The sequence below is a fragment of the Acomys minous genome (genome assembly GCF_964271855.1).
Source record: "Acomys minous genome assembly, chromosome: 12".
Taxonomy (NCBI): Eukaryota; Metazoa; Chordata; class Mammalia; order Rodentia; family Muridae; genus Acomys; species Acomys minous.
Genome location: NC_140493.1, coordinates 90,747,291 through 90,772,920, shown reverse-complemented (window position 1 = coordinate 90,772,920; position 25,630 = coordinate 90,747,291). Strand labels below are relative to the sequence as shown.

The window sequence follows — 25,630 nt, the reverse complement described above, 5'->3', positions numbered from 1 at the left end:
GTGTCCAAACTGTGGGGGAGCACGCAAGGACAACAGGTCATGTGACACGCTCCCCTTAAACTCCACTTTCCTACTAGGAGTGGAAGGACCTCATGGGGTGGGGTGGGGGGCAGGGGTGGCCTTGGAGGGACTGTGTCCAGTGGAGAATGTTCCTGTTGTCAAAGGGCCTTTGGGAAGGAATCCTGACTTCCCAGTCCCTCGACCCCAGATCCAAACCACCTCAGACCTTTGAAGGATCTCTACGTGCTCGCTCAGAATGAGCCGTGTGTCAGGTGAGCAATAAAGGCTAGCCTGGAACCGCTCTCAGACACAGGCTGGGATCCAGCTAATTTACAAATCTCAGACGGACAGCACTCCCCAAATTCCATATAACATCCACTCTCCCACAGTGTCCTTGTTTCATCTTAAAAAAAAAAAAAAGGTAAAAACAGAACAAAATACACTCTGTACAGATTGGTCTAGATGCCAGTGTGGCCCCTTCTTGGGATACACACGTCTCAGTCCTAGTGGGGTGTCCTGTTTCCAGGATATTCCCTTGGGGACGCTTCTAGGCTGAACTTTCCTCAGTCCTCAGATCCAAGAGAGCCGAGCCAGGTGAGGAGCCATGGCTGTGATACCTGCCGGCCCCATAGTCTGTTAGGGCAGGGTCTGTAATCCACTGAGGCTGTCCAGGATGGCACCTCTTCCAGCCAGGCGGGCCCCTTCTTAACCACAGGATTCAAGCAGCAAGGAAAGGTCCTCAGGGCAGGTTCCTGGCATAGCCAGCTGCCCTGGATGCAATGTGGCCAGAAGACCCTCTTCCCTGCTTTGGTGATGGAGACAAGTCAGGCCTTCCTCTCTCTCCGAAGGCACAACAGGGCCTCTGCAGACGTGACCTCACACTGGCACATCCAGGCCCAGGTATTCAGGGTTCTCTGCTGTAGGGGTCCCTTCAAAGGTACTTGGTGGAGCCCCACACTCCGATGGGTCCTGATCCCAGTAATAGAGGTTGTCAAAGGCTGGGCTGAAGGCAGAAGGGTGGGGCTGAGAGGCAGTGCCTTCTCTGGGTGCTAAGTACTCAGGGTTTTCCACGGCAGCCCCAAAGGCAAAGACGTCTTTGACAACCCCATTCTTCCCAGGAGAGAGAGTCTTGGGTCTTTCTAGAGTAGCAGGCCGCACAGGAGGCAGAGGACCCTCCGGGGTCAAGGGAGGCTGAAGCCGAACCTCTGGCTGGTTCACATACTCTGCAAGAGAGAAGTCATAAGAGCCCCACCACGGCCCCCTCAGTGGGTGTGGCCTGAGGGTTCCCCAACTCCCCTCCTCCCAATCTCTCAGGCCTGGACTCCATACCGGGCTGGGGGCTGCATGCCAGGGGAGCAACGTAGCCATCGGTCTCGGGGGGTAGAGGTAATGTGGGGTCCTCGCTGTACCGCTGTAGAGGGCTGAGGTCATGTGGAGAGAGGTTCTGCAGCCCTTTGGCTACCCCCATTGCCAGGTCACCATCAAACACGTCAGAGCCAGCCCCTTCTGAGGGAGCCAGAGGAGACCTGGGGGGCTCTTCCTCCGAGGGCTCCAGGCCCAGTGTCAGCTCGCCACCTCCACTCTGGGGTAAGAGAGGGTCGTGATGGAAACCTGCTCAAGGGTCTAGGGGTGGGGGACTTGGAGGGGAATGACAGGGTCCCAAGGGATGGAAAGCAGCAATGGCGATGGAACCTTCCGGAGAGGTGAGCGTGGGGGGAGCACAAGGGACGGGACCCTGACAGCTCTGAGATGGGCACTGACCCTGGTAGATGGGCTTCGGTGCCTGCGGTGAGCTGTGCTCCCGGTGCCTGGGGCGGGGTCTGGGCAGAAGAATCCCTGCTGGGGTACCAGATACTCCTCAGCATCTACTAGGTCACCCATGTCGTCATCCTCCAGCAGTGAACGGTAGAAGGTACTGTCCAAGGGGCTGGACGGACCCAAGTCCTCGTTCTACGGAGGGAGGAAGACAGAAAGTGAGTCCTTCCCGGCCTTGAAGGGTTTACCGAGCTTAGGCTAGAGGTGGGGCCGGGCTCGGGGACTTGGCATGCAGGAGTCTCTTCTCTTTCCCCATCCCTGCAAGGGGGGGGGGAGGATGCTGTTAGGACAGGGATGGTGTGGGAAGGGCCCAGTACCTGGATGACCACAAAGCGCTGGGGGTCTCTCGCCATGCGGGAAAATTCTGATACCAATTCCCGGAATCTCGGGCGACATTCGGAATCGATCATCCAACCTGGGTCAGGAGTGAGCTCAGTGGCACCCTTGTCCTGGGACCCTTCTGAGAACCAGCTGCTTGGCTCCTTCCTGCTCCCCCTGGAGTCTGGCCTAGACAACCCTGGCTAGGCTGAAAGTCCTCACACGGTGGAGCACAGCCAGACACTGGGGCCCTGAGCTAGAACCCTGGAGCATTTCTCCTCTCACTAGCTGTCCTCTTGGGCAGCTCAGGACATCTACCGAGAATTGGCAAAGCGCCTCTGCGGCTCCTTCCGGGACCCTTGAGCCCGCCCATTCGCACCCCACTCTTCACCCACACATGGTCCATAACCACCCTTCCCCTATGCCTGAGGTTCAGCCCTGCCACGTACACTTGACCATAATCATGTAGACGTCGATGGTGCAGATTGGAGGCTGAGGTAGGCGTTCTCCCTTCTCCAGCAAATCAGGGATCTCCCGGGCCGGGATCCCTTCGTAAGGTTTGGCCCCAAAAGTCATCAGCTCCCAAACAGTCACGCCTAGGACAGACAAGGCATTAGGTGTGGGGGAGCAGAGGAAGTGTGGGTGTGCAAAGGGAAAGACTGGTCTACCCATCTCCCCCACTCCCCAGGTGGGCACAGACCCCCCCCCACAGGGTGGCCATAAGCAGCCCCTCCTCCTCTTCCCTCCGTCCCTACGCTGTCATGGCCACCACCACCTCTACACACCGTAGCTCCACACATCACTCTGATGGGTGAACCGCCGCCTAAGAATGGATTCCAATGCCATCCACTTGATGGGCACCTGGGAAAGCAGAGCAAAAAGTCCTGCCTGGGTGTGGTCGGGGAAGCAGACCTAACTATTCCCAGTCCTCCTAAAGGCCAGATACCAATCCATTCCCCCCACCCCACCTCTCCCCCCCCCCTCCAACCTTGCCCCCGTCTGCATGGTACTCCGTCTCATCAATGTCCAGCAGCCGTGCCAGCCCAAAGTCTGTAATCTTGACGTGGTTGGGACTCTTGACCAGAACATTCCGGGCAGCCAGGTCCCTGTGCACGAGCCGTACATCCTCCAGGTAGCTCATCCCCTGGACAGCGGGCACCAGTGTGGAACTTGAGTCTAAATCTCACCTTAGTGACACTCCCCATCCCCATCCTGGCCCCAAATGAACACAGGGATTTGTACCCAAAGGACCTACAGAGAGAGCCAGGGGCCCCCAAGCACACACCTTGGCAATCTGAACACACCAGTTGAGCAGGTCCTGGGAGCCAAGGCGACCTCGGTGTTCTCGGACATGGTCCAGAAGGCAGCCATAGGGCATAAGTTGTGTCACCAGCTGCACTGTGGATGTCAGGCAGATGCCCAGGAGGCGGGACACATACGGAGAACCCACACCAGCCATCACATACGCTTCCTGCAGACAAGGGCACACTGAGGGTATAGAGGAACCCACCTATTCCCACCCACTATAACTCCTCCTTTCCCAGAGACCCTCACCCACCCCTCACCAGCTACATCCAGGGCCCCCCCCTGAATAGGAAAATTAAAAGTCAAGGTTTAAGGGTCCATCTCAAACCCCAGTGAAGAAAAGGCAGCCCAGAGCTACAGCAGGGGGTCCTCACAGATCCCAAGGGAGAGGGTGAAGGGGCTTACGTCTAGAATTTCTTTGTTAGCTTTAGGGGAGGTGTTTTCCCTCAACACCTTGATGGCCACGGGGATTTTCACGTTCTCCCCATCTGGGATCCAGATGCCCTACATAGAAAGAAAAGGACTTGAATTAGGCCCGTGGCCCAGATCTAGCTGGTCCCCAGCCATCCCTTGAGGAGATGAAGAGAGTAGTCTTCCCCACCTTCCTGCTTGGCCCCGCCCCCTCCTCTTGACCACGCCCCTGCAGGCACAGCCCCTCCTCCAGATCCACCCATGCCAGGACCCGGCGCCCTCCTGACCTTGTAGACAGTGCCAAAAGCTCCTGATCCAAGCACTTTCACCTTCCTTAGTTCAGTCTCTTTTAGGATCCGCATCTGAGCCTGGTTAGGCATGGCCCCACTGGGCGTCAGCGGCTCCACTAGCTGGAGTGAGAGGTGGATAGGGTAAGTGCCAAGCAAGCTGTAGACAGAGGGGGCAGAGGGCGGGGGGGTGGGGGTGGGGGTGGGGGTGGTAAACGTGGTGGTGGTGGGTCGGGACACACGAGGAGGCCCACGCCCCACCTCACCTCAGTTTCCTGCAGCAGCCTTCGCATTGTATACTTCCGGATCTTCTGTCGCCTTCGCTTGATTAAGATTCCAACGACCACCACTATGACCAGGAACAACAGGGTGCCCACCACAGTTACTATGGTAAATGTCACCGGGCTGGAAACAGAGCCCAGAATCAGAGATCCGGGGTTAGTCTAAGGAGGAGGTTCGAAGAGAACCCCATGGCAGGCATGGGCCTTGGCTCAAAAACTTCGTGGGAGAAAACCCACCAAAGACCTTGTTAATATGCACTGTACAGCCCTACCCCTGGGGACTTCTGGCACGAGAAATGGGGTCCAGGAAGCGTGTATGTGGACCCTAAGACTCTCAGGTACTAGTCAAAATCTTCTCCACGGTTTCCTTGCCTTGCTACTGTTGCACTTAGGGTTCCCATAGCCAGGACCCCTATTTCAACACGATACAGTCATTTATGATTCATCTTGGGGCACACAGGGCCCCTCAATATTCACCAGACCATTTATCGGTTGGTTTATCTAGTTTTCCGACTTGCTCACTTATATAGCCCAGGCTGTTTGCCTCAGTCTCCCAAGGGCTGGGGTTACAGGCGGGTGCTCCCCACCTATCCTTGCTCCCTGATACCCCATCTTGCTCTGCACGGGACAACACGCATGTCAATATCCGTCATACAGCAGACACCTAATGTTTGCTTCCCGGACAAAAAGCAGCTCTTTGGAGCACACCCTTAGCTTGCTTTTCTCCTTCCTAAAGCGCTCTAGCAAACCGGAGTCCTGTGGCCCAGGGGTCAAGAACTCCATCCCGGATCTGGACCTCACTGCCTTAGCGAACACCCACTCTGCACTGGTATGGTTCACAGCACACACCAGAGAGCTCTCAGCTACCCTGAACTTGCCTAACCCTCCAACCTGAGTGCATCGAAAGCATCCTGGAAGCCTCCAGCTGCCCAGCTAGGATACTCAGAGGCCCTGTGCACTGCCACTGTACTCTTGGTCTATGTGCAGTCCCCGCAATGTGAACCTGGCCCGTGTCCCCAGGGAACCACACTTCCTAGCATCCCCTACCCCAAAGCATCCTGAGCAGCTCTTTATCCACTTGTTGAAACAAAAGCCAATAGAGGGGGGGAAAATGGGGTAAGGAGGGAGGCCTGTGTGGCATGGAGGGTTATCTTCTCTCCAGGGGTGATGGGGAACCTCTGGGGCTCAGGCCCACCTGGCTCTCTGCTCTGCTGGACAGCCTCGTTCATCCAGGTCCACACAGCTGCAGAAGAGAGAGTGCCACCATCAACCCCAGGAATAGTCTCCTACTATTCCCGTGGGGCTGGTGTGGCAGCATTATCCCCATTGTGACAATCAGAAAAACTGGGTTCCGGTCACCAATTTTCTCTGTGCCAGCCCACAGTCTGGGAGCCCACCTCCCCTACGTTCCTATAATTTCCTGTGCTGGGCAGGAAGGGGGGGGGTGCACTGTTTAGGCTGGACGGTCAGCTATTCCCTCCATGAAAGAGGCCCGGGGTATACAGCATGTGTGAAGAGAGCGTGGCAAGACCTGTTACACCCACGGGGCTGGGCTGTAGCTTAGTGGGAGAGGGTCTACAAGGCCCTGGCATCACCAGCCAAGCAATAAAATATCAACACTTCTGCCCTAGCAGTCGCTGCTTCCATGCCAACACCATGTCACAAGAAGACAAGTGCACAGACGTCCCTTTGTATGTGGAGCTGAATGGCAAAGAACAATTTTTAAAAAAAAGAAGAAGAAGAAGAGGAGGAGGAGGAGGAGGAGGAGGAGGAGCTTAGTCTTACTGCAACGTGCTATGCCATGGCTGGGTGATATGCATGGGAGGCCTGCCCTTTTCTGAGGAGAAATGGAAGAGTGGATTGGGGGGGGGGGGGGACAAGGGACTACGAGGAGAGGAGGGAGGGGAAACTGGTCTGGGGGAGGGAGAGGGAATGAATGAATGAATGAATGAATAAATAAATAAATAAATAAATAAATAAATAAATAAGCAAGCAAGCAAGAGCAATATCCCTGCACTGAGATGTTTGGAGAGGGGTAGATGGAGATGCATGTAGAGCAAAGGATACAGAAAGTGGGTGAAAGGCGGTACACGCTTTTAAAAGCAGAGGCAGAGGCAGAGGCAGATCTCTGTGAACTGGAGGCCAGCCTGGTCTACAAAGCGAGTCCAGGACAGCCAGGGCTACACAGAGAAACCCTGTCTTGAAAAACCAAAGAAAAGAAAAGAAAAAGAAACGAGGGCTGGAGAGATGCCTAGCGAGAGTTAAGAGCACTGGCTGCTCTTCCAGAGATCCTGGGTTTGGTTTCCAGCATCCGTATGGTGGCTCTCAACACACCTCTCTGTAACTCCGGGTCCAAGGGATCTGACTGCCTCTTCCGGCTGCCACAGGCACCAGGCACAGACTAGTGCACAGATCTTCATGCAGGCAAAGCAATCTGCACTGCTACTCTTTTTGTTTGTTTGTTTTGGGGTTTTTTGGCTTTTTTTTTTTTTTTGAGACAGGGTCTCTCTGTGTAGTCTTGGCTGTCCTGGACTCACTTTGTAGACCAGGCTGGCCTCGAACTCACAGCAATCCACCTGCCTCTGTCTCCCGAGTGCTGGGATTAAAGGCGTGCACCACCAACACCCCGCTTTTGTGGTTTTTCAAGACAGGGTTTCTCTGTGTAGTCTTGGCTGTCCTAGACTTGTTTTGTAGACCAGGCTGGCCTCAAACTCACAGCGACCCACCTGCCTCTGCCTCAGAGTGCTGGGATTACAGGCGTACACCACCACTGCCTAACATCTTTTTTTTTTTTTTTAAAGATTTATTTTATGTGAGTGCTCTATCTGCATGTACACCTGCATGCCAGAAGAGGGCATCAGATCCCAGTATATATAGATGGCTGTGAGTCAGCATGTGGTTGCTGGGAATTGAACTCAGAATCTCTGAAAGAGAAGACAGTGCCCTTAACCACTGAGCCATCTCTCCAGCCCTAGCCTCCAGATTCTGTTTTGTTTTGTTTTTTAAGATTTATTTACTTATCATACATACACCTGCGCACCAGAAGAGGGCATCAGATCTCATTATAGATGGCTGTGAGCCACCATGTGGTTGCTGGGAATTGAACTCAGGACCTTTGGAAGCGCAGCCAGTGCCCTTAACCACTGAGCCATCTCTCCAGCTCCCAGCCTCTAGAGTCTTATTTTGAGTTCCTGCCCTGACTTCCCTGGATGGTGGACTGTAACCCTTTCCTCCCCAAGCTACTTTTGACCCTGGTGTTTATCACAGCACTAGAGATTCTAAAACATGCACGCACGCGTGCGCGCGCACACACACACACACACACACACACACACACCTCTTAAAGAATGAAAGAAAGACCAGACGTGGTGGCGCACGCCTTTAATCCCAGCACTTGGGAGGCAGAGGCGGGCGGGTCACTGTGAGTTCGAGGCCAGCCTGGTCTACAAAGTGACTCCAGGACAGTCAAGGCTACACAGAGAAACCCTGTCTCGAAAACCCAAAATATGTGTGTGTGTGTGTGTGTGTGTGTGTGTGTGTGTGTGTGTGAAGGTGGTCTTGACCCCTTTGTGCAATCAGCTCCAAAGAGGCTCCTCTCATGAGAGCCCTCCTTCTACCAAAAAGAGTCCCTCCACTCACGAGTGGGTGCAGTTGATGGGGCACGGCTGGCATATGCCCTCCTCATCCGGGTACTTCCAGATGGGCATGTAGGAGAGGTCTGGCTTCACACCACTAGGGCAGCGAGCCACGCAGAAGGGCGAGTCCTTGTAGTGGGCACAGGCTGCACACTGATCGGCCTCCTGGGTAGAGAGGGTGGGTTTGTGGGGGGGGGTTAGGGCTGCCATCCCTATAGCAGCAAAATCAGGCCCCGTGTCCCTGACCAATGAGAAAAATCACCTCCCTCTTAGTGGAGCCAACATCCCTGCTCTTCACAAGGAAATGGAGGGACCAGAAAGGGACGTGAGTTCTCTAAGGTGTGACCAGTGACAATTATTATGTACAAAGTTGTTTTTTTTTTTTTTAAATCTCGCTTGGGCACTGTGCCAAATCCTATTTAATTTTGTTCTCACCACACCCCAACCGGGAAGAACTATTACAACATTTACCTCATACAAGTGAAAACCGAGGTTGGAAACAGGGCCTGCGTTCGGTCCTTAGCACAGCCACAGCCAAGGACACAGGCCTTCTCGGGACCTCATTCCCAGACTAAAGGGGCTCCAGTGTCAATAGCAGGAAAGAGCAGCCCAGGGTCCCGGGCACAATGTGAGCTGATCCCAGCCTCCCTAACCTTCCCCCACTCCTGCTGCCCAGGCCTGAGCCGAAACCTCCTCTGGGAATATTTTACCTACGGCACCCAGACCCTCACCACCACGCCTGCCCCTCCCCCCAGGTCCCCCCCCCCCCCCCCGAGCCCACCAGCGCCTCACCGAACCAAAGCAGGTCTCTGAGCTGTTTTGAGGCTGACACTCGGGGTGACACAGTAGACAGTGCTTGTCACTCACATACTCCCTAGGGAGCCTGTGAGAGAGGCGGGTGTGGTAAGGGGGTCTGGGAGGTGGACCCCGTGGACCCCTCCAGCCGCCCACCCACTCGTCTCTACTCGTACCCCTTCCATAATCGGCATTCCTTCACACACTCCTGGCCCCGAAGGAAGTGACTGCAGTTGACACACTGGGTGGGTCCTGGCCCCCAGCAGTGCCCATGGGCACACAGTGGGTCACAGGCCAAGCCCATAAGACCTGCAGAAAGGGGAACAGCAGCGGACGGAAGTGTGAGGAGAGGCCCAGGCGTAGGCAAAAAAGGCTATGAGCGTGCTCCAGGCTGAAGGGGGTGGGGACCGGTCCTAGGACAAGCAGGGTTCAAGAAGCAGGGATGGGATGGATGTTTGGGCAGCGTGGAAGGACGCAGGTGGAAGCCATGCCACAAGGCTAAGCCATCCCCAGGTGAGTGACGAGCAGGGCTGTAGCCAGGCGTGGTGGCTTCACCCCTTTAATCCCAGCACTCGGGAGGGAGAGGCAGGCAGATCTCTTGAGTTTGAGGCCAGCCTGGTCTACATAGTGAGTTCCAGGACAGCCAGAGCTACATAGTGAGAGCCTGTCTCAAAACAACAACACAAGGGCTCTAAGACAGGAAGTTTGTAAAGGCCTCAGGAGGCCGTCGCCAGAGGCTACTGATACTCCGGTGTACTGGTCCTCAGCGCTGGGTTTCCTGTCTTACCGCATTCCTCCTCAGGCCGGTTCCCACTGTGGAGCAGGGCCTGGTGGGGGTTCCGGAAGAGCTGGTCCCAAGGCACAGTGTGTACAAAGCAGAGATGGGTGTTGCGGTGAACGAGTGCCAGCCCGCTGCCCAGCTCCCGCAGTGAGCGCAGCCCCAGCGAGTGGATTCCCAGGCCTTGCAGTGTCAACGAGTAGGCGCCGCTGTGGAAAATGGGAGTTTCCAGTTGCAAGAAGCTAACTGCTCTATAAGGCCCATTTCTGGGCGCCAAAGGGTCACTTCCACCGTCCTCCTGCCTCAGCACACGCTGCAAACTCGTGTGAAAGCTACTGCGCTGTCACTGGGGAGCAGGGTACCGGTGCCTCCTGTGTATGCTCCCCTCTCCTCATACTTACTCATGGAGAATCCGTCCCCGAATGACTCGAAGGTTCTGGAAGACACTGAGGTTATGGAGGCTGTCTGGCCATGCTGAAATGTATAGGTAACCTGCAGGCAGAGACGGGGCTGGTATGTAGCTCTCCTGTTCCCCACCCTCTGTGGAGCAGGACAGACAGACAGACAGGCAGGCAGGCAGGCAGGCAGAGCCCACCTGTGATCTCCTCCAGGGTTTCGAACACTCGGAGCTGCTCGGCCTTCAGGGGAGCAATGCCGGAGGCGGGGTTCCTAGAAGGATCAGGAGGCATCAATAGGGCAGGAAGATGGAGGGCGGGAGCCGCAGAAGGCCTTGGCATACCACTCTCCGCCCTCACGGATGCCTTCACTTTAGTCCCATCAAGTTAGGCTGTTCCCACCCTGACACTCAAAGCCAGGCGGAGCAATGTTTCTACCCTTTGATCTTTGAAGTCTTATTTTGCCAACATGGCCTGCACAGACACTGGCTTCAGTTGCCAGAGGCATAAACGAGTTGAACTGTTTGTATGAAAATCACCCAAGTATCCATTAGTGAACAGGGGTGCTGTGCCGGGCGTGGCGGCGCACGCCTTTAATCCCAGCACTTGGGAGGCAGAGGCAGGCGAATCGCTGTGAGTTCGAGGCCAGCCTGGTCTACAAAGAGAGTCCAATGCAGCTGGGGGTACACAGAGAAACCCTGTCTCAAAGAACCAAACCAAACCAAAAAACCCAGGGGTGCTGCTACATAAAACCCTGATCTCTGCAGACTCTACAATTCAAACATGGGGAATGCCCCCAGTATCTGTCAAGCGCTCTTCTAAGAACGTCCCAAATATTAACTCTTTCAGACTTTATAACCACCTTCTGCACAGAACTCCGATGGTCTACCTTCTACACAGGAGGGCACTGAGGCATAGAAAGGAGAAGGTGGGGTGAGGGGTGCTAGAGAGATGGCTCAGAGGGTAAGAGCCCTGGCTGCTCTTCCAAAGGTCCTGAGTTCAATCCCAGCAACCACATGGTGGCTCACAACCATCCATAATGAGATCTGGTGCCCTCTTCTGGCGTGCAGGTATACATGCAGGCAACTCTGTGTCCACCAATATACAGAAGGCTAGAAGAACACACAGAACTTTAACAATATCCCCTCTGGGATTGGAGTATTGAACTTTATTTGAATGGTTTGATCACCACGGATGTCCGCGTCTATGGATAGCATGGTATTTACAAAAGTAACCTGCAACTCCATGTTTCTGGCTCCCTCTGGTCTCCCACCTGCCTCCCACCCAGGGGAGTCCCCAGAGATGCTACTGCTACACCTCACCTGGCTCTTCAGGACTTGGCATCCTCCCTGACCCTACCTCAGGCCCCTGTGTACCCTTACCCATCAAAGCTCTCCGGCAAGAATGCCAAGCTCCCAAAGATCTTCTTGCAGCCAGTGAACTCCTGGATGTTGGCACTGGTGATGGCCTTTGCTCCTCGCAGGTGCTCCATGCCCAGACCATAGCACACTGAAGGAAAAGGGTGGCAAGAGAAGCCATCTCAGCACCACGTGGCATGCCAGAGACCTGGCTGCTGTCCCCTCCCGAAATGACAAGTCTCTTTCCTATGTGGACAAGGGAAACTCAGGGGACCGATCTGGAGAGGGGCAGGGTAGGCAGGACAGAGTGAGAAAAGGACTGGGGCCCAGGGGGGTAAACAAAACGGCAGGCAGCGACTGCAGCTGGTCTTGGAGTGGGGCGGGTACCTCGAGCACAGGGCTTGTTGCATTTCTCACACCGCTGTGTTCCGTCCTCAGCTGTGACCTCTTGGTTATTCAGGGGACAGACCAGAGTGCAGGATCCCACTTCCGTAGAGAGGTAGTTGTCTGTATAGATTGGGAATACAAATCCATGTGCCCTAGGCCCCTCCCAGCCCACCACAGGCAAGGCCATAGTGCCAAGGCCTAAGAAGAATACTACCAAGCAATCCCTGAAGGCCCTCTCCACGCACCTGAACTCAGGACAACCCTACAACACTCCTATTCGGCCAGCACTGTTATTTGCATTTTGCAAAGAGGGAGATGAAAGCACAGAGTTAAACAAACCACAGCCATCACTGTGGTACTAAGTAACAGAACTAGGACCTTTTTGTTTTAAAGGCTTCCTCACTATGCAGCTGAGGATGACTTTGAACTCCTGATCCTACCCCCTCTAAATTTCCAGGTGTGAGGGTGACAGGTTTGTGCCACTGTGTCCACCTTGGAACCAAGCCTTCACCCCAAAAATCTGGCTCCGAAACTTAATCCTCTCGCCCTGGCCACAGGGAAGCGCAGCCGGAACCTAAAGACCCACTCTACCTCCCATGGGAGGAAGGAAAGAGGCCGCGCGTCCAAGCCCAGTCCCCAAGTGTCCATCAGAGCTTACAGTCATTGTCACGCAAAGCCCTACGCCATGCAGTCTGTAGAACAGGACATGTTTTTAAAAGAGCATCTAGTACAGACTAGACATCCAGTCTCAAAGATTCGCAAACAGCACCCCACTCAGACATGACACAACTGTTAGGACGGGACAACCGCTACCCCTATTTTACAGGTAAGGAAACTGAGGCACAGAAAGAGGAAAGCAGTAAGACTGTTATTAAGTGGTAGGGGACAGGGTTCAAATCCAGCACTCTAGCTCCCGAGTCTAGGCTCTTGTTACCCATGTAGTTGTCCAGAATGAGGCAAAACTCCAGGAGTGGGAACACACCCCTGTGACCCCAGCACGTGGCAGGGGCAAAGCCGGAGGATCAGAAGTTCAATGTCATTCTTGGCTACGTGGTAAGTTCAAGGTAAGGCCAGGCTAAGCTACCTGAGATCCTGACTTAAGAGGGGGTTGGGAGGGGCTGGGCATGGTGGAACACATCTTTTTTTTTTTTTTAAGATTTGTTTATTTATTACATACAGTATTGTGCCTGCATGTGTGTCTGCACACCAGAAGAGGGCCCCAGATCTCATTATAGATGGTTATGAGCCACCATGTGGTTGCTGGGAATTGAACTCAGGACCTCTCGAAGAGCAGCCAGTGGTCTTAACCACTAGCCATCTCTCCAGCCCAGTGGAGTGCATCTTTAAATCCCAGCACTTGGGAGGCAGAGACAGGAGGATCTCTGAGGTCTAGGCCAGCCTGGTTTACAGAGTCAGTTACAGGACAGCCAGGGCTACATAGAGAGACCCTGTCTAAAACAAAATAAAAGGGCAAGGGCTAGAGAGATGGCTCAGCAGTTAAGAACAGTGGCTGTTCTTGCCGAGGACGTAGGCTCAGTTCTTAGCACCCACATGGTGGCTCAGAACAGTCTGTGACTCCAGTTCCAGAGGATCTGAGTCTTCTGACCTCCATGGGCAATGACCTCACATAGTGCACAGACAAACAAACACACACATAAAATAAATATAAATTTATTTTATTATTATTATTATTATTTTTTTTTTTTTTTTTGGTTTTTCGAGACAGGGTTTCTCTGTGTAGCCTTGGCTGTCCTGGACTCACTTTGTAGACCAGGCTGGCCTCGAACTCACAGCGTACACCTTTAATCCCAGCACTTGGGACGCAGAGACAGGCAGATCTCTGTGAGTTGAGGACACCCTGGTCTACAGAGCAAGTTCCAGGGAAGTCAGGGCTACACAGAAAAACCTTGTCGCAAAACAAAACAAAACAAAACAAACAAACAAAAAAACAAACCCAAACAACAAAACAAAACAAAAAAACAAAAAAAAAGAAAAGAAAAGAAAGAAAGGAGAGGAAAAAGAAAAAGATGAGGCAGCTAGACCAGAGCAGCCCTGAAAGGGACACAATACAGCATGCCCCCGTTTAAACAAGCCACCTTCCCTAGCCAAGGCATTAAAATAATGTTGTTTTTTTTTTCTCCCCAGCACTCACAGGGACAGGTGGTCACACAGCTGGCACCGAAGGTGTAACGACCCTCAGGGTTAGGCACGGACTCGAAGGTGTCTGTGTTGTAGGTGACGAGGGCTGGGCAGTGCAGCTCACAGATGCCACTATGATTGAAGTGGAGGCAGGCCTGGTGGAGACAGGGCCGCTGGTGGTCACTGTGATGTTTCAACCTGGTGCGCCAATGGCAGCAGGCCAGTGCCAAGAAAGATGCCCATCCCTTGCATCCTGGAGGGTTGGCCGGGGGGGGGGGGGGGGGCACAGGAACGGGAGGTACATACCAGACAGTCAGAATGCTTGGGGCCCGTGCAGCCTGCAGCACACTGTTCATGGCAGCAGTCAGTGGGCAGCCGGCCCTTACATCGGGCACAGCCACTGGTGCAGATGGTTCCAGTCACTGTCGGTGAAAGGACAGGATGAGGGCTGGGTACCAGACCCTCAAGCAGCATTGCCTTCTGGGAGACATCTCCCAAGTAAGTCACGCCACAACTCCCAGCTGTCTACCTGGCCCCAACCCCACCTCCGGACATCAGGGTTCCCCTCAGACTCACAGATCTGACAGTCCTCAGGACTCTCGCCCCAACAGTAACTGTCTTTGCAGGCCGGGGCACAGGGTGGACCTGTGGGCAGAAGCAAAGGGAGATGGTGAGGGAGGGAGGCAGGGAGGGTAGAGAGCAGGGGTGGGGGGTGGGGAGGGGGGCGGGCAGTGAGGGAGGGGAGCTGAGAGGAGGAAGGTAAGGAAGCAGGGAGAGAAAGGGAGGATGAGGAGGGAGACAGCGAGGAGCAAATGGTGGAAAGAACCTGTCAGCAGAGCCCAAAGGCAGATGCATGGTAATGAGGGCAGGAGTGACCCCTAAAAAGGAAACAGACCTCAATAATAGATGGAGGTCCTGCCTACAAGCAGTGAGAGGACACAGTGATACCAGCAAGGGCAGGAAAAGGGAGTGGGTAGGGTGGAGGCTAAGATGGGGCTGTAAGTTAGGAGTCTGAGTCAGGTGTGCTGTCGTGTGGGCGTGGCTTACAGGCGCGGGACCGAGTGGTGTCTACATCTACAGGAGCCAGCTGGTTACTCTTGCGGAAGATGTCCTTCCACAAAACAGTGTCCTGGTAGCAGAGCTGAGGGTTCCCACGGATCAAAACTCCTCCCTTCAGGATCTCTGTGGGGAAGGACAAACAGTCAGGCCCCTCCTGGCCACCTCCGGGGGCTCCTGCCTTCCTGGTCAGTGGCAGCCACACACGGGAATACCTGGAGACTGGGAAAGGGGATGGGGACCAGCAGAGTGTGGGTGTTCGTGTGGACCAAGCAGGGAGCTCCCCGCTTGCTTGCTTTCCGCCTCACCCTGTGCACACCCACACCGTGTGGGGGTGAACAGAGAGGCTCTGAGGCGGGGAGACAGCTTAGTGGAAGAGCAAGCATTCCGCATGCACCAGACCCTAGCACGAGAACAACAACAAAAAAAATCCCTAAAGTCTGAAATCCCACGTGACCACTGACTGGCTGTGTAATGCTGGCCAAGTCACTGATCTTCTCTGTATGCCTCGGATTTCTCACCTGTAGAGTGAGAATAATGCCGAAGAAGGCATGCCCGTGACCCAAGCATAGAAAGCTGAGGCAGGGGGATTGCCTCAGGATCAAGGTCAGCCTGGGCTGTGTAGTGAGATCACGTCTCAGAAAAACAACAAAACCCGAAAAACAAAATAAACCTAGCCAGAAGAAACAGTGGAGAGGTTACTAACAGGATGTACAGGATGATACCATGACTGAAATCCAGCGTGTTACGTGCTTGGGGCTACACATGCAGCTCCTCAGGTTGTTCACGGCAGACTTTTACATGACAAGGATGGAGGGGGCGGGGAACCCCAGCCTCAACTCTAATATTGAAACTGAGGATCTGATGCACGCTGCAACCTCCTGAAGAAGTGGGGGATGCAATCCGGAGCCTTGCACCTGCTAACCAAACACTCTGCCGCTGAACCACCGCACAGCCTTCTTTTTCTAATCGTAATGGGGGGGGGGGGTAGCAAAAAGAGGGAGGCTCAGGCTTGTCTGCATGCAGCCAGAGGGGACCATACTTCTTTTTTTTTTTTCCGCGAGACAGTTTCTCTGTGTAGCCTTAGCTGTCCTGGACTCTCTTTGCAGACCAGGCTGGCCTCGAACTCACAGCGATTGGCCTGCCTCTGCCTCCCGAGTGCTGGGATTAAAGGCGTGCGCCACCACGCCCAGCCCGGGGACCATACTTCTAATCCTCACACCCAGAATGGCCTAGTCAGCAGCCAAGAACCAGGAAATGCTTGCAGTGGAGGCAAAGTGACCTGTGAGACTTCGAAGCTGCAGCTCCTGCAGCCCTTCTGGGGTTCGGCCTGAGGCGGTGGTCACATTCTCCAAAGGATCTCGGTTGTCTAGCACAGCCAGGGCATACTTGTCCTCAAAGAGCTGGGTGCCTCTCACGATGCGCAGCCTCTGCAGCGGGACGTGCCTCACCTGGTTGTGAGCGATGAGCATGTACCCCTGGACTTCCTGGATGTCCTGGGGCGGGGAGGAGGGCAGGGGATGGACAGTGAGGCTCACTCTGGGCTTGAGAAGCACCTGCACCTCACAAGGCCTGAGGCTAACTCAGGGGTGGCGCTGTGTCTTGCAAGGCGCCCACCCCCACCCCGTCACCCCTTGCAGTCTTGTCCCCTCATGCCCAAGATAGAGCCTTAGGCCACTCTTCACCTGGCCTCATCAGATTCTTGTCTGTCTTGATAAGCGTGCAGAAGCACTCTGGCAGTTGAGAGCCAGGGCCCCACCCACCCTCTGCACATCTCAGTTTCATCTCTGAAAGGCAGGGCCTGTATAAGATGGCGTCTGTGATTTTAAAGACCATGTCTGCTCCTTGCAGCCCCACTCCAGGATCTGTAGATACAACCAGTGGGCTGGACTCTTCTCTCTCTCTCTCTCTCTCTCTCTCTCTCTCTCTCTCTCTCTCTCTCCTACATACAATTCTCCCCCAGAGATTTTTTTCTCTAGCACTCCTCACAATGGTGGCCCAGGATATCTGTTAGTACAATATACTGAGAGAGGAGCTGAGTCCTGCGGAAGTTAAGGGTCTAGACCACATTCACAGGGCTGGACCTAGAACTTGTACCCCTAAAGAAATAGTGATGAGCCGGGCGTGGTGGCGCACGCCTTTAATCCCAGTACTCGGGAGGCAGAGGCTGGCGGATCTCTGTGAATTCGAGGCCAGCCTGGTCTACAAAGTGAGTCCAGGACAGCCAAGGCTACACAGAGAAACCATGTCTCTCAAAAAAAAAAAAAAAAAAAAAAAAAAAAAAAAAAAGAAAAGAAAAAGAAAGAAAGAAAGAAAAGAAAAAGAAAAAAAGAAAGAAAAAAAAGAAAGAAAGAAAATAGAGCCGGGCATGGTAGCGCACGCCTTTAATCCCAGCACTCGGGAAGCAGAGGCAGGCGGATCTCTGTGAGTTCGAGGCCAGCCTGGTCTACAAAGTGCATCTAGGACAGCCAAGGCTACACAGAGAAGCCCTGTCTCAAAAATAAATAAATAAATAAATAAATAAATAAATAAATGGAAAAGAAAAGAAATAGTGACGGAGACAGCTGAATGATGGCCAGCCACTGCAGAGAGAGTCAACTGCTTCAGCATTTCTGGCTGAGGAACCACAGGAGAGAAGGGGGTGCCCTTTTCCTCACACACCTCTAATCAGGGGGCTCAGCAGGACCAGGTCTCACCTGCAGGAATGAGAGGCTGGCACTGGCAGGCAGGTAGGTAAGCTCCAAGTTTCCCTGGACTACCTGGCAGCCCTGGTAGAGGTGGCGTAGCATGTCCAGGTGGGTCTCAGGACTGGCGGGGAGCCGCAACTTCATGTCCGTGCCGGTGCACACTAGTGGAAGGAGAGGATGAGGGTCAGGACTCTGCTGGTGCCCTTCTCCAATCTGGTCACCTCCCCACGCTCACTCCCTGGAGTCATGTCCTCTCAGACAGAGAGAAAACATGGCTGACAGCCTTTCCTCCCTCGCCTCTGCATTTGTGGGGTCTAGAAGGGAAGAATGCTCTCGTGTTTTTTTTGGGGGGGGGGGCGGAGGAGTCAGCAAGTTGAGGAGAGGCCCTCTCTGTAGCTGGGCCACCTTGAGCATCCAGAGGGGCCCCAGTGTGTCAGCCCTTTAGGGCTTACCACCCATACAAGGGTCTCAGCGGGCAAAGAAAGCCTCCCTTTGTCCCAGAAGTGAGGGTGAAAAGTCCCCAGAGAGAGGCACTGATGAATCAGACCCCTCCGGATAACCCCATCTGTCTCCCAGGCAAACAAACTCTGGGCATTCTCCTTATGCCATTCCAACACACCCACGTGTCAACCTCCCTGCTCAGGACAACTGCCCCCACAGTGCCACCCAAAACATGGGCATGGAGGGTTGACTGGAAATGTTGCTGGGACATAGGGCTAGCCAGGGGCCTGGTCATCACTGTGGAGGCCCCTGGAACCCATCCACACGGGGAGAAAAAGCCTAGGACACCAACGAGAGGGCCTGGCTGCAGATCCTGACTGGGGTGAGGCACAATTCACAAGTTCCTACACCAGCTCTCTCACCCTTGCCACCACCTGGGGCAAAGGCTCCAGAAGCAGCTGGCAGAAGCCGTGCCACGGAACTCCTGCCGCAAAGGCACTTACGTCAGCTCTGTGTACCTGCCCAGTGCCAAAGGGGTCCCTAAGCTGCACTGCCGCCCCTAAGCCCGCCTGCCCCTCAAGGCTGTCGTGCTAGAGACCAGAGAGTCCCACTAAATCTCCACACAGGAGAAGCTGCACCCCTAGCTAGGGGGCTCCTGGTTGCAACTGGCACCAAGCCTGCCAGCAGAGAAGAGATTAAAAGTGCCCAGTTGAACTTGTTTTTCTGCTCGGATGAGCAGATGAATCACCTGGTTCGTCTGGCCCAGGAGGTTGTGGGAGGGGGGAAGGGGGGGAAGCGGGTGCAGGGTGTCTTCACATACACAGGCCTATGGGTGCCTGAGCGGCGGAGGCTCCCTATTGATTACTACTCTGCCTTCCAGTGACTGTGTGCAGATTCAAGAGACAGTGCAATGACCAGCTTTGGGGTCAGATTGCAAGGGCGCTGCTGTCCAGGCTATATGGAGCCTAAAGCCAACCGCTAGTTATCTTCCCAGCTCTAGATCTGAGGAGTGCTTGGGGGCAAGCAAGCTCCTGGGCTCCCAGGCCGCCTGCTATAGCCTCAAGCTGACAACCTTCTCTAAACATCCACAGAGGTCTCTCTCTTCCTAGCCCTCTAGGCAGACAGGGAAGCAAGCGAAGGAGGAGTGGAAGGAACAGAAACAGGCTCACCTCCTGGATGGAGGGGAGACAGCCAGGCCTATCTACCCTACCCTCCCGCTTCTTGATCACGTCCCCCCCTCCTACACACACACACACACACACACACACACAAGGCTCCCAAGAGAAACAGGAGCTAGGGGTGGCAGCCAGGCCCAAAATAACGCCCTGCTGCCAGGACCTCCCCCAGCATCGCAGCTTCAGCTGCTTATATGCACAGCTGTCTCCAGGCCCAGATCCCAGGTCTAGCTGGGGACAGGGATGGCAGAGCTAAAGCAGGGGCCCACCCCTGTGGCAGTTTACCCCCTGCAGCCCTCTGCTGCCTCATCTCCAAGAGGGAGGCACACCAGCTGGAGCGGCTGAGCAAAAAAAAAAGGAAGACAACAATAGCCATTGCCATGGTAACCAAGCTGAGTGCCTACTGTATACTTCAGAGGCTGAGGGCTGTTGCCTCTATTTTACGAAGAAGGAAATTAATCTTCCAAGGTCAAACGGCTGGTTCGGCGGTAAATCATGCACAGAGAGTGTGCAAGGGCCCCCCCGCCCCCCGAGTTCCACTCCAGCACCACAAAACCAACCAACCAACCAAAACAACAGAGCAATGGGGGCAACGATTTGAATCCAGGTCTGTCTCAGATGCCCTGTTCCTTCCATTAAACCTTAAAACACACACACACACACACACACACACACACACACACACACACACACAGACACACACACCCCAAGGCCACATACCCCCCCACAAACATAAAAACACACTAATCCTCCAGTGTGGCCAATAAACACAGAGGCTCAGGCAGGGCAGGGTGGCGGGGCTAGGCAGGAGGTCAGAAAGAGTGGCAGCCACACCCCACTAGCCACCTTGTTTATCTGATTTGAGTAAGAGTCTTAAAGTGTTTGCAGACAGGTGGGAAAACTGGTACCCTGAGATCTCCTCCAGGGGAGATAGAAGCTGCCAGCTGACCACACACACACACACACACACACACACACACACACACACACTGCTGACCTACGGCCACGAAAGCCGCCTTTGGACCCCTTCCAAGTCTCTACCTCCCATCCACTCCCCACTATTTACCACGCTCTCCCCACCAGCTCTGCCCAAGGTCCCCATAGCCGTCCTGTCCCATGAACTTCCGGGTGAGGCAAAAAGGCTCTCTCATTCTACACGGAGATGCTCCCTGCCTCCAGAACAGGTGCCCCTTCAGAAGTCTCATCTTCCAACTCTCAGAGACCAAAGCAGTAGAAAGCAGGACCATCTCAGAGCAAGGCCAGGGCTTACTGTGGGCTCCGGACAAGAATCTACTGAATGGAACGGATGAATGAAGTGAATGAGTGAATGAATGAATGAATGAATGAGTGAGTGTGGGAATTACAGCTAGTCAAGAGGGACAAGATTCCATCCCTCTGCTCAGAGCTGGCCACAGCCCTCCAGGTCCCTCCTGTTGAACACTGGGTATCAAGGTTTAGCCAGCTTAGAACTTCTCCTGTGCGTTCTCGCCTTCCAGCTGGTCCTGGGGCCCCAGCTGTGTTCTTTCTTTTCGTCATCTGCAGTGCTGAGGCTGGAACCCAGGGCCTCCTGTATGCTGGGCCCCCCAGCTGCTATCTGGCTCACAGTATGAAAGCCAACAGTTCCTTTGGTCTTCATAAACACTGCCAGCGAACTACCTACATGCCCAAGGCTCCCCAACCAGGCCAGAGGCCAGAGCTCAGTCAAGTGACACCAGGCTTCCCTTGCCACACACACCTGCTCTAAGAAGCTGATGTCAGGGCCCGGCGTGGTGGCTCACGCCTTTGGTCCCAGCACTCGAGAGGCAGAGGCAGGTGGATGGCTGTGAGTTCGAGGCCAGCCTGGTCTACAGAGTGAGTCCAGGACAGCCAAGACTACACAGAGAAACCCTGTCTTAGGAAGGAAAAAAAACAAAAAACAAAAAAGAAGAAGAAAAAGAAGAAGCTGATGTCGGAGCAGAGTCTACTAGGCTCAGGGCCTTTTGTCCACAAGCCTAGCTTAGCTGCCCCCGAGCTACATGGAGCATATGATCAGACCTCCAGTGCAGAAGAGACTCATCTCTAAGGCCAACAGCAACTGCGACTTAGTTGACCCCTCAGTAAATTTTTACTGACCTCAACTTGACAGTAAAAACTCTTACTCCCTTCTGAGGGCCCTGAGAGTTAAAGGACAGGAGGAAGAGAGAGGCACTCTGTAAACACAGGGAGCTTTGTAAACAGACCTGCAGCAACCCAAACAGCAGCTTTAACGATTGATTCACTGTCTACCACTGCTAAGGATGTAGTCTGCTGCGTATCTTCTGCCTGACTGGTGCCCTAGCAAATAGCAGAACTGTCTCCCCAGGAGACCAGGAGAGCTCGCCACTGGGACAGGAGAGGGATTCTCCTTCCTCATCTAGTCCATCACTCAAGTGCAAACACACCTTCCCTGGGCCCTTCTCTGCCCACATTAGCTCCCCACATCACTCCCACGGGCCTGTGTGTCCTAGTGGTCCCTGCCCGCTTCCTGACCCCCATCCTTGACACTGCCGAGAGGCCAAAGAGAAAGGCTGGCATGGGCTGGCCACAAAGGGAGAGAACTCTGAAGCCGGGAAGGGATCTCAGGGCCCCATCTCCCCGCACCCTCTCCAGCCTGGGATTAGGGGCTAGGAAGGCCACACGGAGTTACAAAGTAGCACTTCTTCCCTGTGTGACGGCCAGGCAGCCCCCAAGGCTTTTCTAGCTCATTCCTGTTTGATGACTAAAACTCTGACCTCCTCTTAAGTGGCCCCTGATAAGTCTCTTCAGTTCTCGAAGGTTCCATTTTTGTTTGTTTTGTTTTTGTTTTGCTTTGCTTTTTCCATCGGTACACCTGCTTCAGAGGACAGTGAAGAGAGGGGACAAAGGCATCTGTGGAAAAGAATCTGCCATGTGGGAAGCACACAGTTTTAAAAAGACGAGCGAGAGGCATATAGCAGGATCCGGGTAATTAGAGACCAGGGGAGAAGAGAAAGACTTTCCACTTGACTTTGAAATGCAATATATTTTTTTTTCCTTTTCCTCATTAGGATTTACTTTATTTGATGTGTCTGGGTATCTTGCCTGCCTTTATGCCATGCACTACACCCATGCCTGGTGCCCGTGGAGGTCAGAATTAGGCATCAGGTCCCCTAGAAGTGGAGTTTACAGATGCTTGTGAGCCAACATGTGGGAACTGGGAGCTGAGCCAGAGTCCTCTGCAAAAGAACTCTATGCAGACCCCATACAGGAAAAAGAGGGAAAGGTCTGGAAAGACTTACGCTACAATGAAATGCGGATGATCCCTGCAAGCTTAGAAACCTGTGTTCACTGCACTTTGGAAAACCCTGAGCACAGAGGATGCCAGCAACAGCTTGACTCTCTGGGCTTTTCCAGCTCTCCTTTCCCCAACGCAGCCGCCCCAGACCGGTTCCGGGGCATGATGTGGAGCTAGAGGCAGCTGGATGACACACTGCCTTCTTTAGCCATTCCTGGCGGGACCAACTCCAGTCTTGTCCCTCTGCACCCAGCAGTGCATCCAGAGAGATGAAGACTCAGAGGCCCTTGGTCCCTGACTGGAGAGCGGACCCCCGAGACTCTAGCTCTAGAGCACAAGACCACCCCTGGCCAACCGCACACCCAGACTCAGGTGAAGAGGCCTGGCGTGAACTTCTGCCCAGCAACAAAGTCAGGAGGCTGTCCTCCTGAGAAACAGAAAGGAGCCGTCCTCCTCAGCAAGGCAAGTCCCAGTGTTTATTAAGCAGATATAGCCCAAGTACCTTGAGGGAGTTCCCAGAGAGGGCAGAGTTCATCTTGTGTCCCCAAGTCAGCAGAGAGATTGCTGTTTGGCAACACAAAGCCAGACACACATACAACCATCATAAACACCTCAGACATACAGGGGTACCCCCACAGAAAGGTCAGGGGCGTACTGAACCCTGGGAGACACACCAACCCCACCCGCCCTGGCTCCCTGGCCTCTGGAGAACAGCATCCATGGCTCCCAGAACCCGCTTTCTGCGTCTTCTATACAGCCCACTGATTCAGGAAGCAGTGTCCACATTGTTCCAGGTGGGTCCATTATTGTGATTTTAAATATATGTGTGAGAGTCACACTGCCTGGAGTCCACCACTTACTCGATTCAAGACTTTATTTCTTCAGCCCAGGTTTTCACCCTGGGACAGTGAGAAGGCTACTAACATTTCTACTGTGGAGTTAGTTGTTCTTAGTACCGAAGAAGGAATGCATGCAAACCGCCACCCACGGAGTCTGGCAGAGCTGACCCACACGGAGTGTGTATATCAGCTTTTACGCTTACGGTAGAAAATGGACATATGGGTTGGTCTACACACTGCCGGGTTACACTCCCAGCCCCCAACACGAAGATAGAGGCAAGAAAACCACCCGGCCCTCTAGCTGGTCTACCCCCTAGCTGACCTTATTTCTTTTCGATGCCCTCCCCCCAAATGGCCAGGAACCGTTCCCATTTTACTATACGGGAGCCGGAAAAACACACGGTCCATCCTTCAAGATCTAAGCTTTCCCAGAGTCCCAAAGCACACAGTACCTAAGCAGGCTCTGAGGAAAGTTGTTCAAAACAGGATTGTGGGGTGTGCAGCCCAGTGATAGAGCGCTTGCCTAGCACGCGCGAGACGGGGGATGTAGGGTGGGGGTGTTGCATCTCCAGCACAGGGGCAAAACAAAACAAAAAAACAAAAACACTTGTTCAAAACAAATGTCTGCCCCTCCCCCCGCTGCCCCCCCCTTAAACCCCAGACGAGTAACAGAGGCAACTCAACTGCGGACCCCGCCACTCGGTCCTCCCTGCTCCACAGGACGGGTTACTTTCCCCACCGCCCCCTCCTCGGCGACCTCGCTGGAAGCGGGAGTAACTTACTAAACCCAAAGGGCCGGAGGGGGTTGGGAGGGGGAGGGGCAGGGCAGAGGGGACCCCCGAAGGCATCTTGCCCAGTCCAGTCCGGAGGCGGAGGCTGCCAACTGGAAGAACTATGAGGGGGCTCGGAAGAGGGGGGAAAACAGGCGCACGCACGCACGCACGCACAGCGCTCCACACACCCTCCGGAGGAAAACTTTCGGGCTAGTTTCAGAGAACTTTCCCCAGGAGTTCCCCGAGCTTCTCTGAGCCGGGGAAGCCCCAGTGTGGCCAGAGGGGAACGGTCCCGATCTCCAGTGTGGTCCCCCGGGTGACTGCCCCATCCCCAGCTGCTCTGATCCCCTCCCGGCCCGCGGCGCCGGCAGCCTGAATCGCCCCATCGCCCGGGACCGCCTGGCTGTAGCGCTCACGGGGCCCCCGCTGCTCCGGCCGCCCGTGGGCGCAGCCGCAGCGGCCCGCACCCTCCCCAAGCCAGACCCACCTTGGGTGCCCGTGGTTCCGGGGGGCAGGAGGGCGAGGAGGAGCCCCCAGCGGCACCAGGCCGCCAGCTCCATGGTGCTCACTGCGCCTCCGGCCCCATGGCTCAGGCTGGACCAGGCTGCGGGCGCGGGGCGCGGCGAGGTCAGGCACAGACCGGCGCCGGAAGGGGCCGCCTGGGAAGGGGCGCTCCTAGGCTCTGGGTCCCCGGCGGCGGCGGGCAATCTCAGCTCCACAACTTCACGCCGCACTTCCTCGAGCAGCCCTCCTCCTCCACCTCCTCGGCCGCCCGTGATTGGGAGCCGCGCGCTCCCGGCTCGCCCCCCCCCCCCACTCCTCCAACTGCATTCCAGCAAGGCTGGGAGTGGCTGCTCCCAGCTTCACTTTCTCCCTCCCGGCCCAGGCCTGGGTGCGCCCTGCCCAGTGCCCCGACGCCTGGCTTACTTGCTGCAGTTCTCACCCATTTCCTAAAAGCAGAGCGTCCCTTGACCCCCTCTTTGCAGTCTCCGGTTTTATCTTGAACATTCCCGGGACGTTTGCATCTGACTCCATCACACTCTTAATATCAAATAATGGGTCTGCTGCTACATCCTCAGGTAAAATCGACAGCCTGGGAAGAGGATGTGTTTTGTCTAACTAGTGACTTCGAGGACGCTCTGAGATGTCATTTCGATCCTTTTGGGTATCTCTAGCCTGCTCTTTAGAGGAATCCACAAAACTAAGAGGAGACAGTCGCGTGGGGGGAGGGGGACTCTGTTAATCCTTGGAAGAACAGCTTCTCCTGTTTGTTTTTTAATTTTTTCGTTTTTTTAAAGACTTTACTTCATTTTATGCATGTTTACCCGTGGGTTTTTTTTTCGTGTGTGTGTGTGTGTGTGTGTGTGTGTGTGTGTGTGTGTGTGTGGTGACTCGCATAAGTGCAGTTGCCCACAGAGTTCAGAAGAGGGAGTGGGACTCAATCCGTTACAGGCAGTTGTGTGCTGGGAACTGAACTTGGGTCT

General features: G+C 54.6%; 1 protein-coding gene across 1 annotated transcript; it reads right to left on the bottom strand.

Annotated features, from left to right (window-relative positions):
• Positions 1-362: 362 nt before the first annotated feature.
• ERBB2 (erb-b2 receptor tyrosine kinase 2) lies at positions 363-24,928 on the bottom strand. The gene is made up of 27 exons (XM_084751097.1): positions 24,634-24,928; positions 17,657-17,808; positions 16,243-16,456; positions 14,952-15,086; positions 14,481-14,549; positions 14,211-14,326; positions 13,918-14,059; positions 11,766-11,885; positions 11,403-11,529; positions 10,221-10,294; positions 10,027-10,117; positions 9,635-9,834; positions 9,024-9,156; positions 8,845-8,935; positions 8,057-8,217; positions 5,613-5,660; positions 4,403-4,541; positions 4,137-4,259; positions 3,844-3,942; positions 3,419-3,604; positions 3,122-3,277; positions 2,919-2,994; positions 2,583-2,729; positions 2,133-2,230; positions 1,762-1,950; positions 1,330-1,582; positions 363-1,223 (listed from the first exon to the last, which is right to left on the bottom strand). Exons 1-27 carry the CDS (start codon positions 24,704-24,706, stop codon positions 877-879), a joined length of 3,759 nt encoding a protein of 1,252 aa, XP_084607223.1. The 5' UTR covers positions 24,707-24,928; the 3' UTR covers positions 363-876.
• Between the last annotated feature and the right edge of the window lie 702 nt (positions 24,929-25,630).

Excerpts from the sequence above, each read along its gene's own strand:
- ERBB2 (XM_084751097.1), bottom strand. The coding sequence starts at position 24,706 with ATGGAGCTGGCGGCCTGGTGCCGCTGGGGGCTCCTCCTCGCCCTCCTG. Across the intron at positions 8,936-9,023 it reads GAATGCCGATTATGGAAGGG|GCTCCCTAGGGAGTATGTGA; the intron begins GTACGAGTAGAG and ends CCTCTCTCACAG. Across the intron at positions 1,951-2,132 it reads AGCGCTTTGTGGTCATCCAG|AACGAGGACTTGGGTCCGTC; the intron begins GTACTGGGCCCT and ends CTCCCTCCGTAG.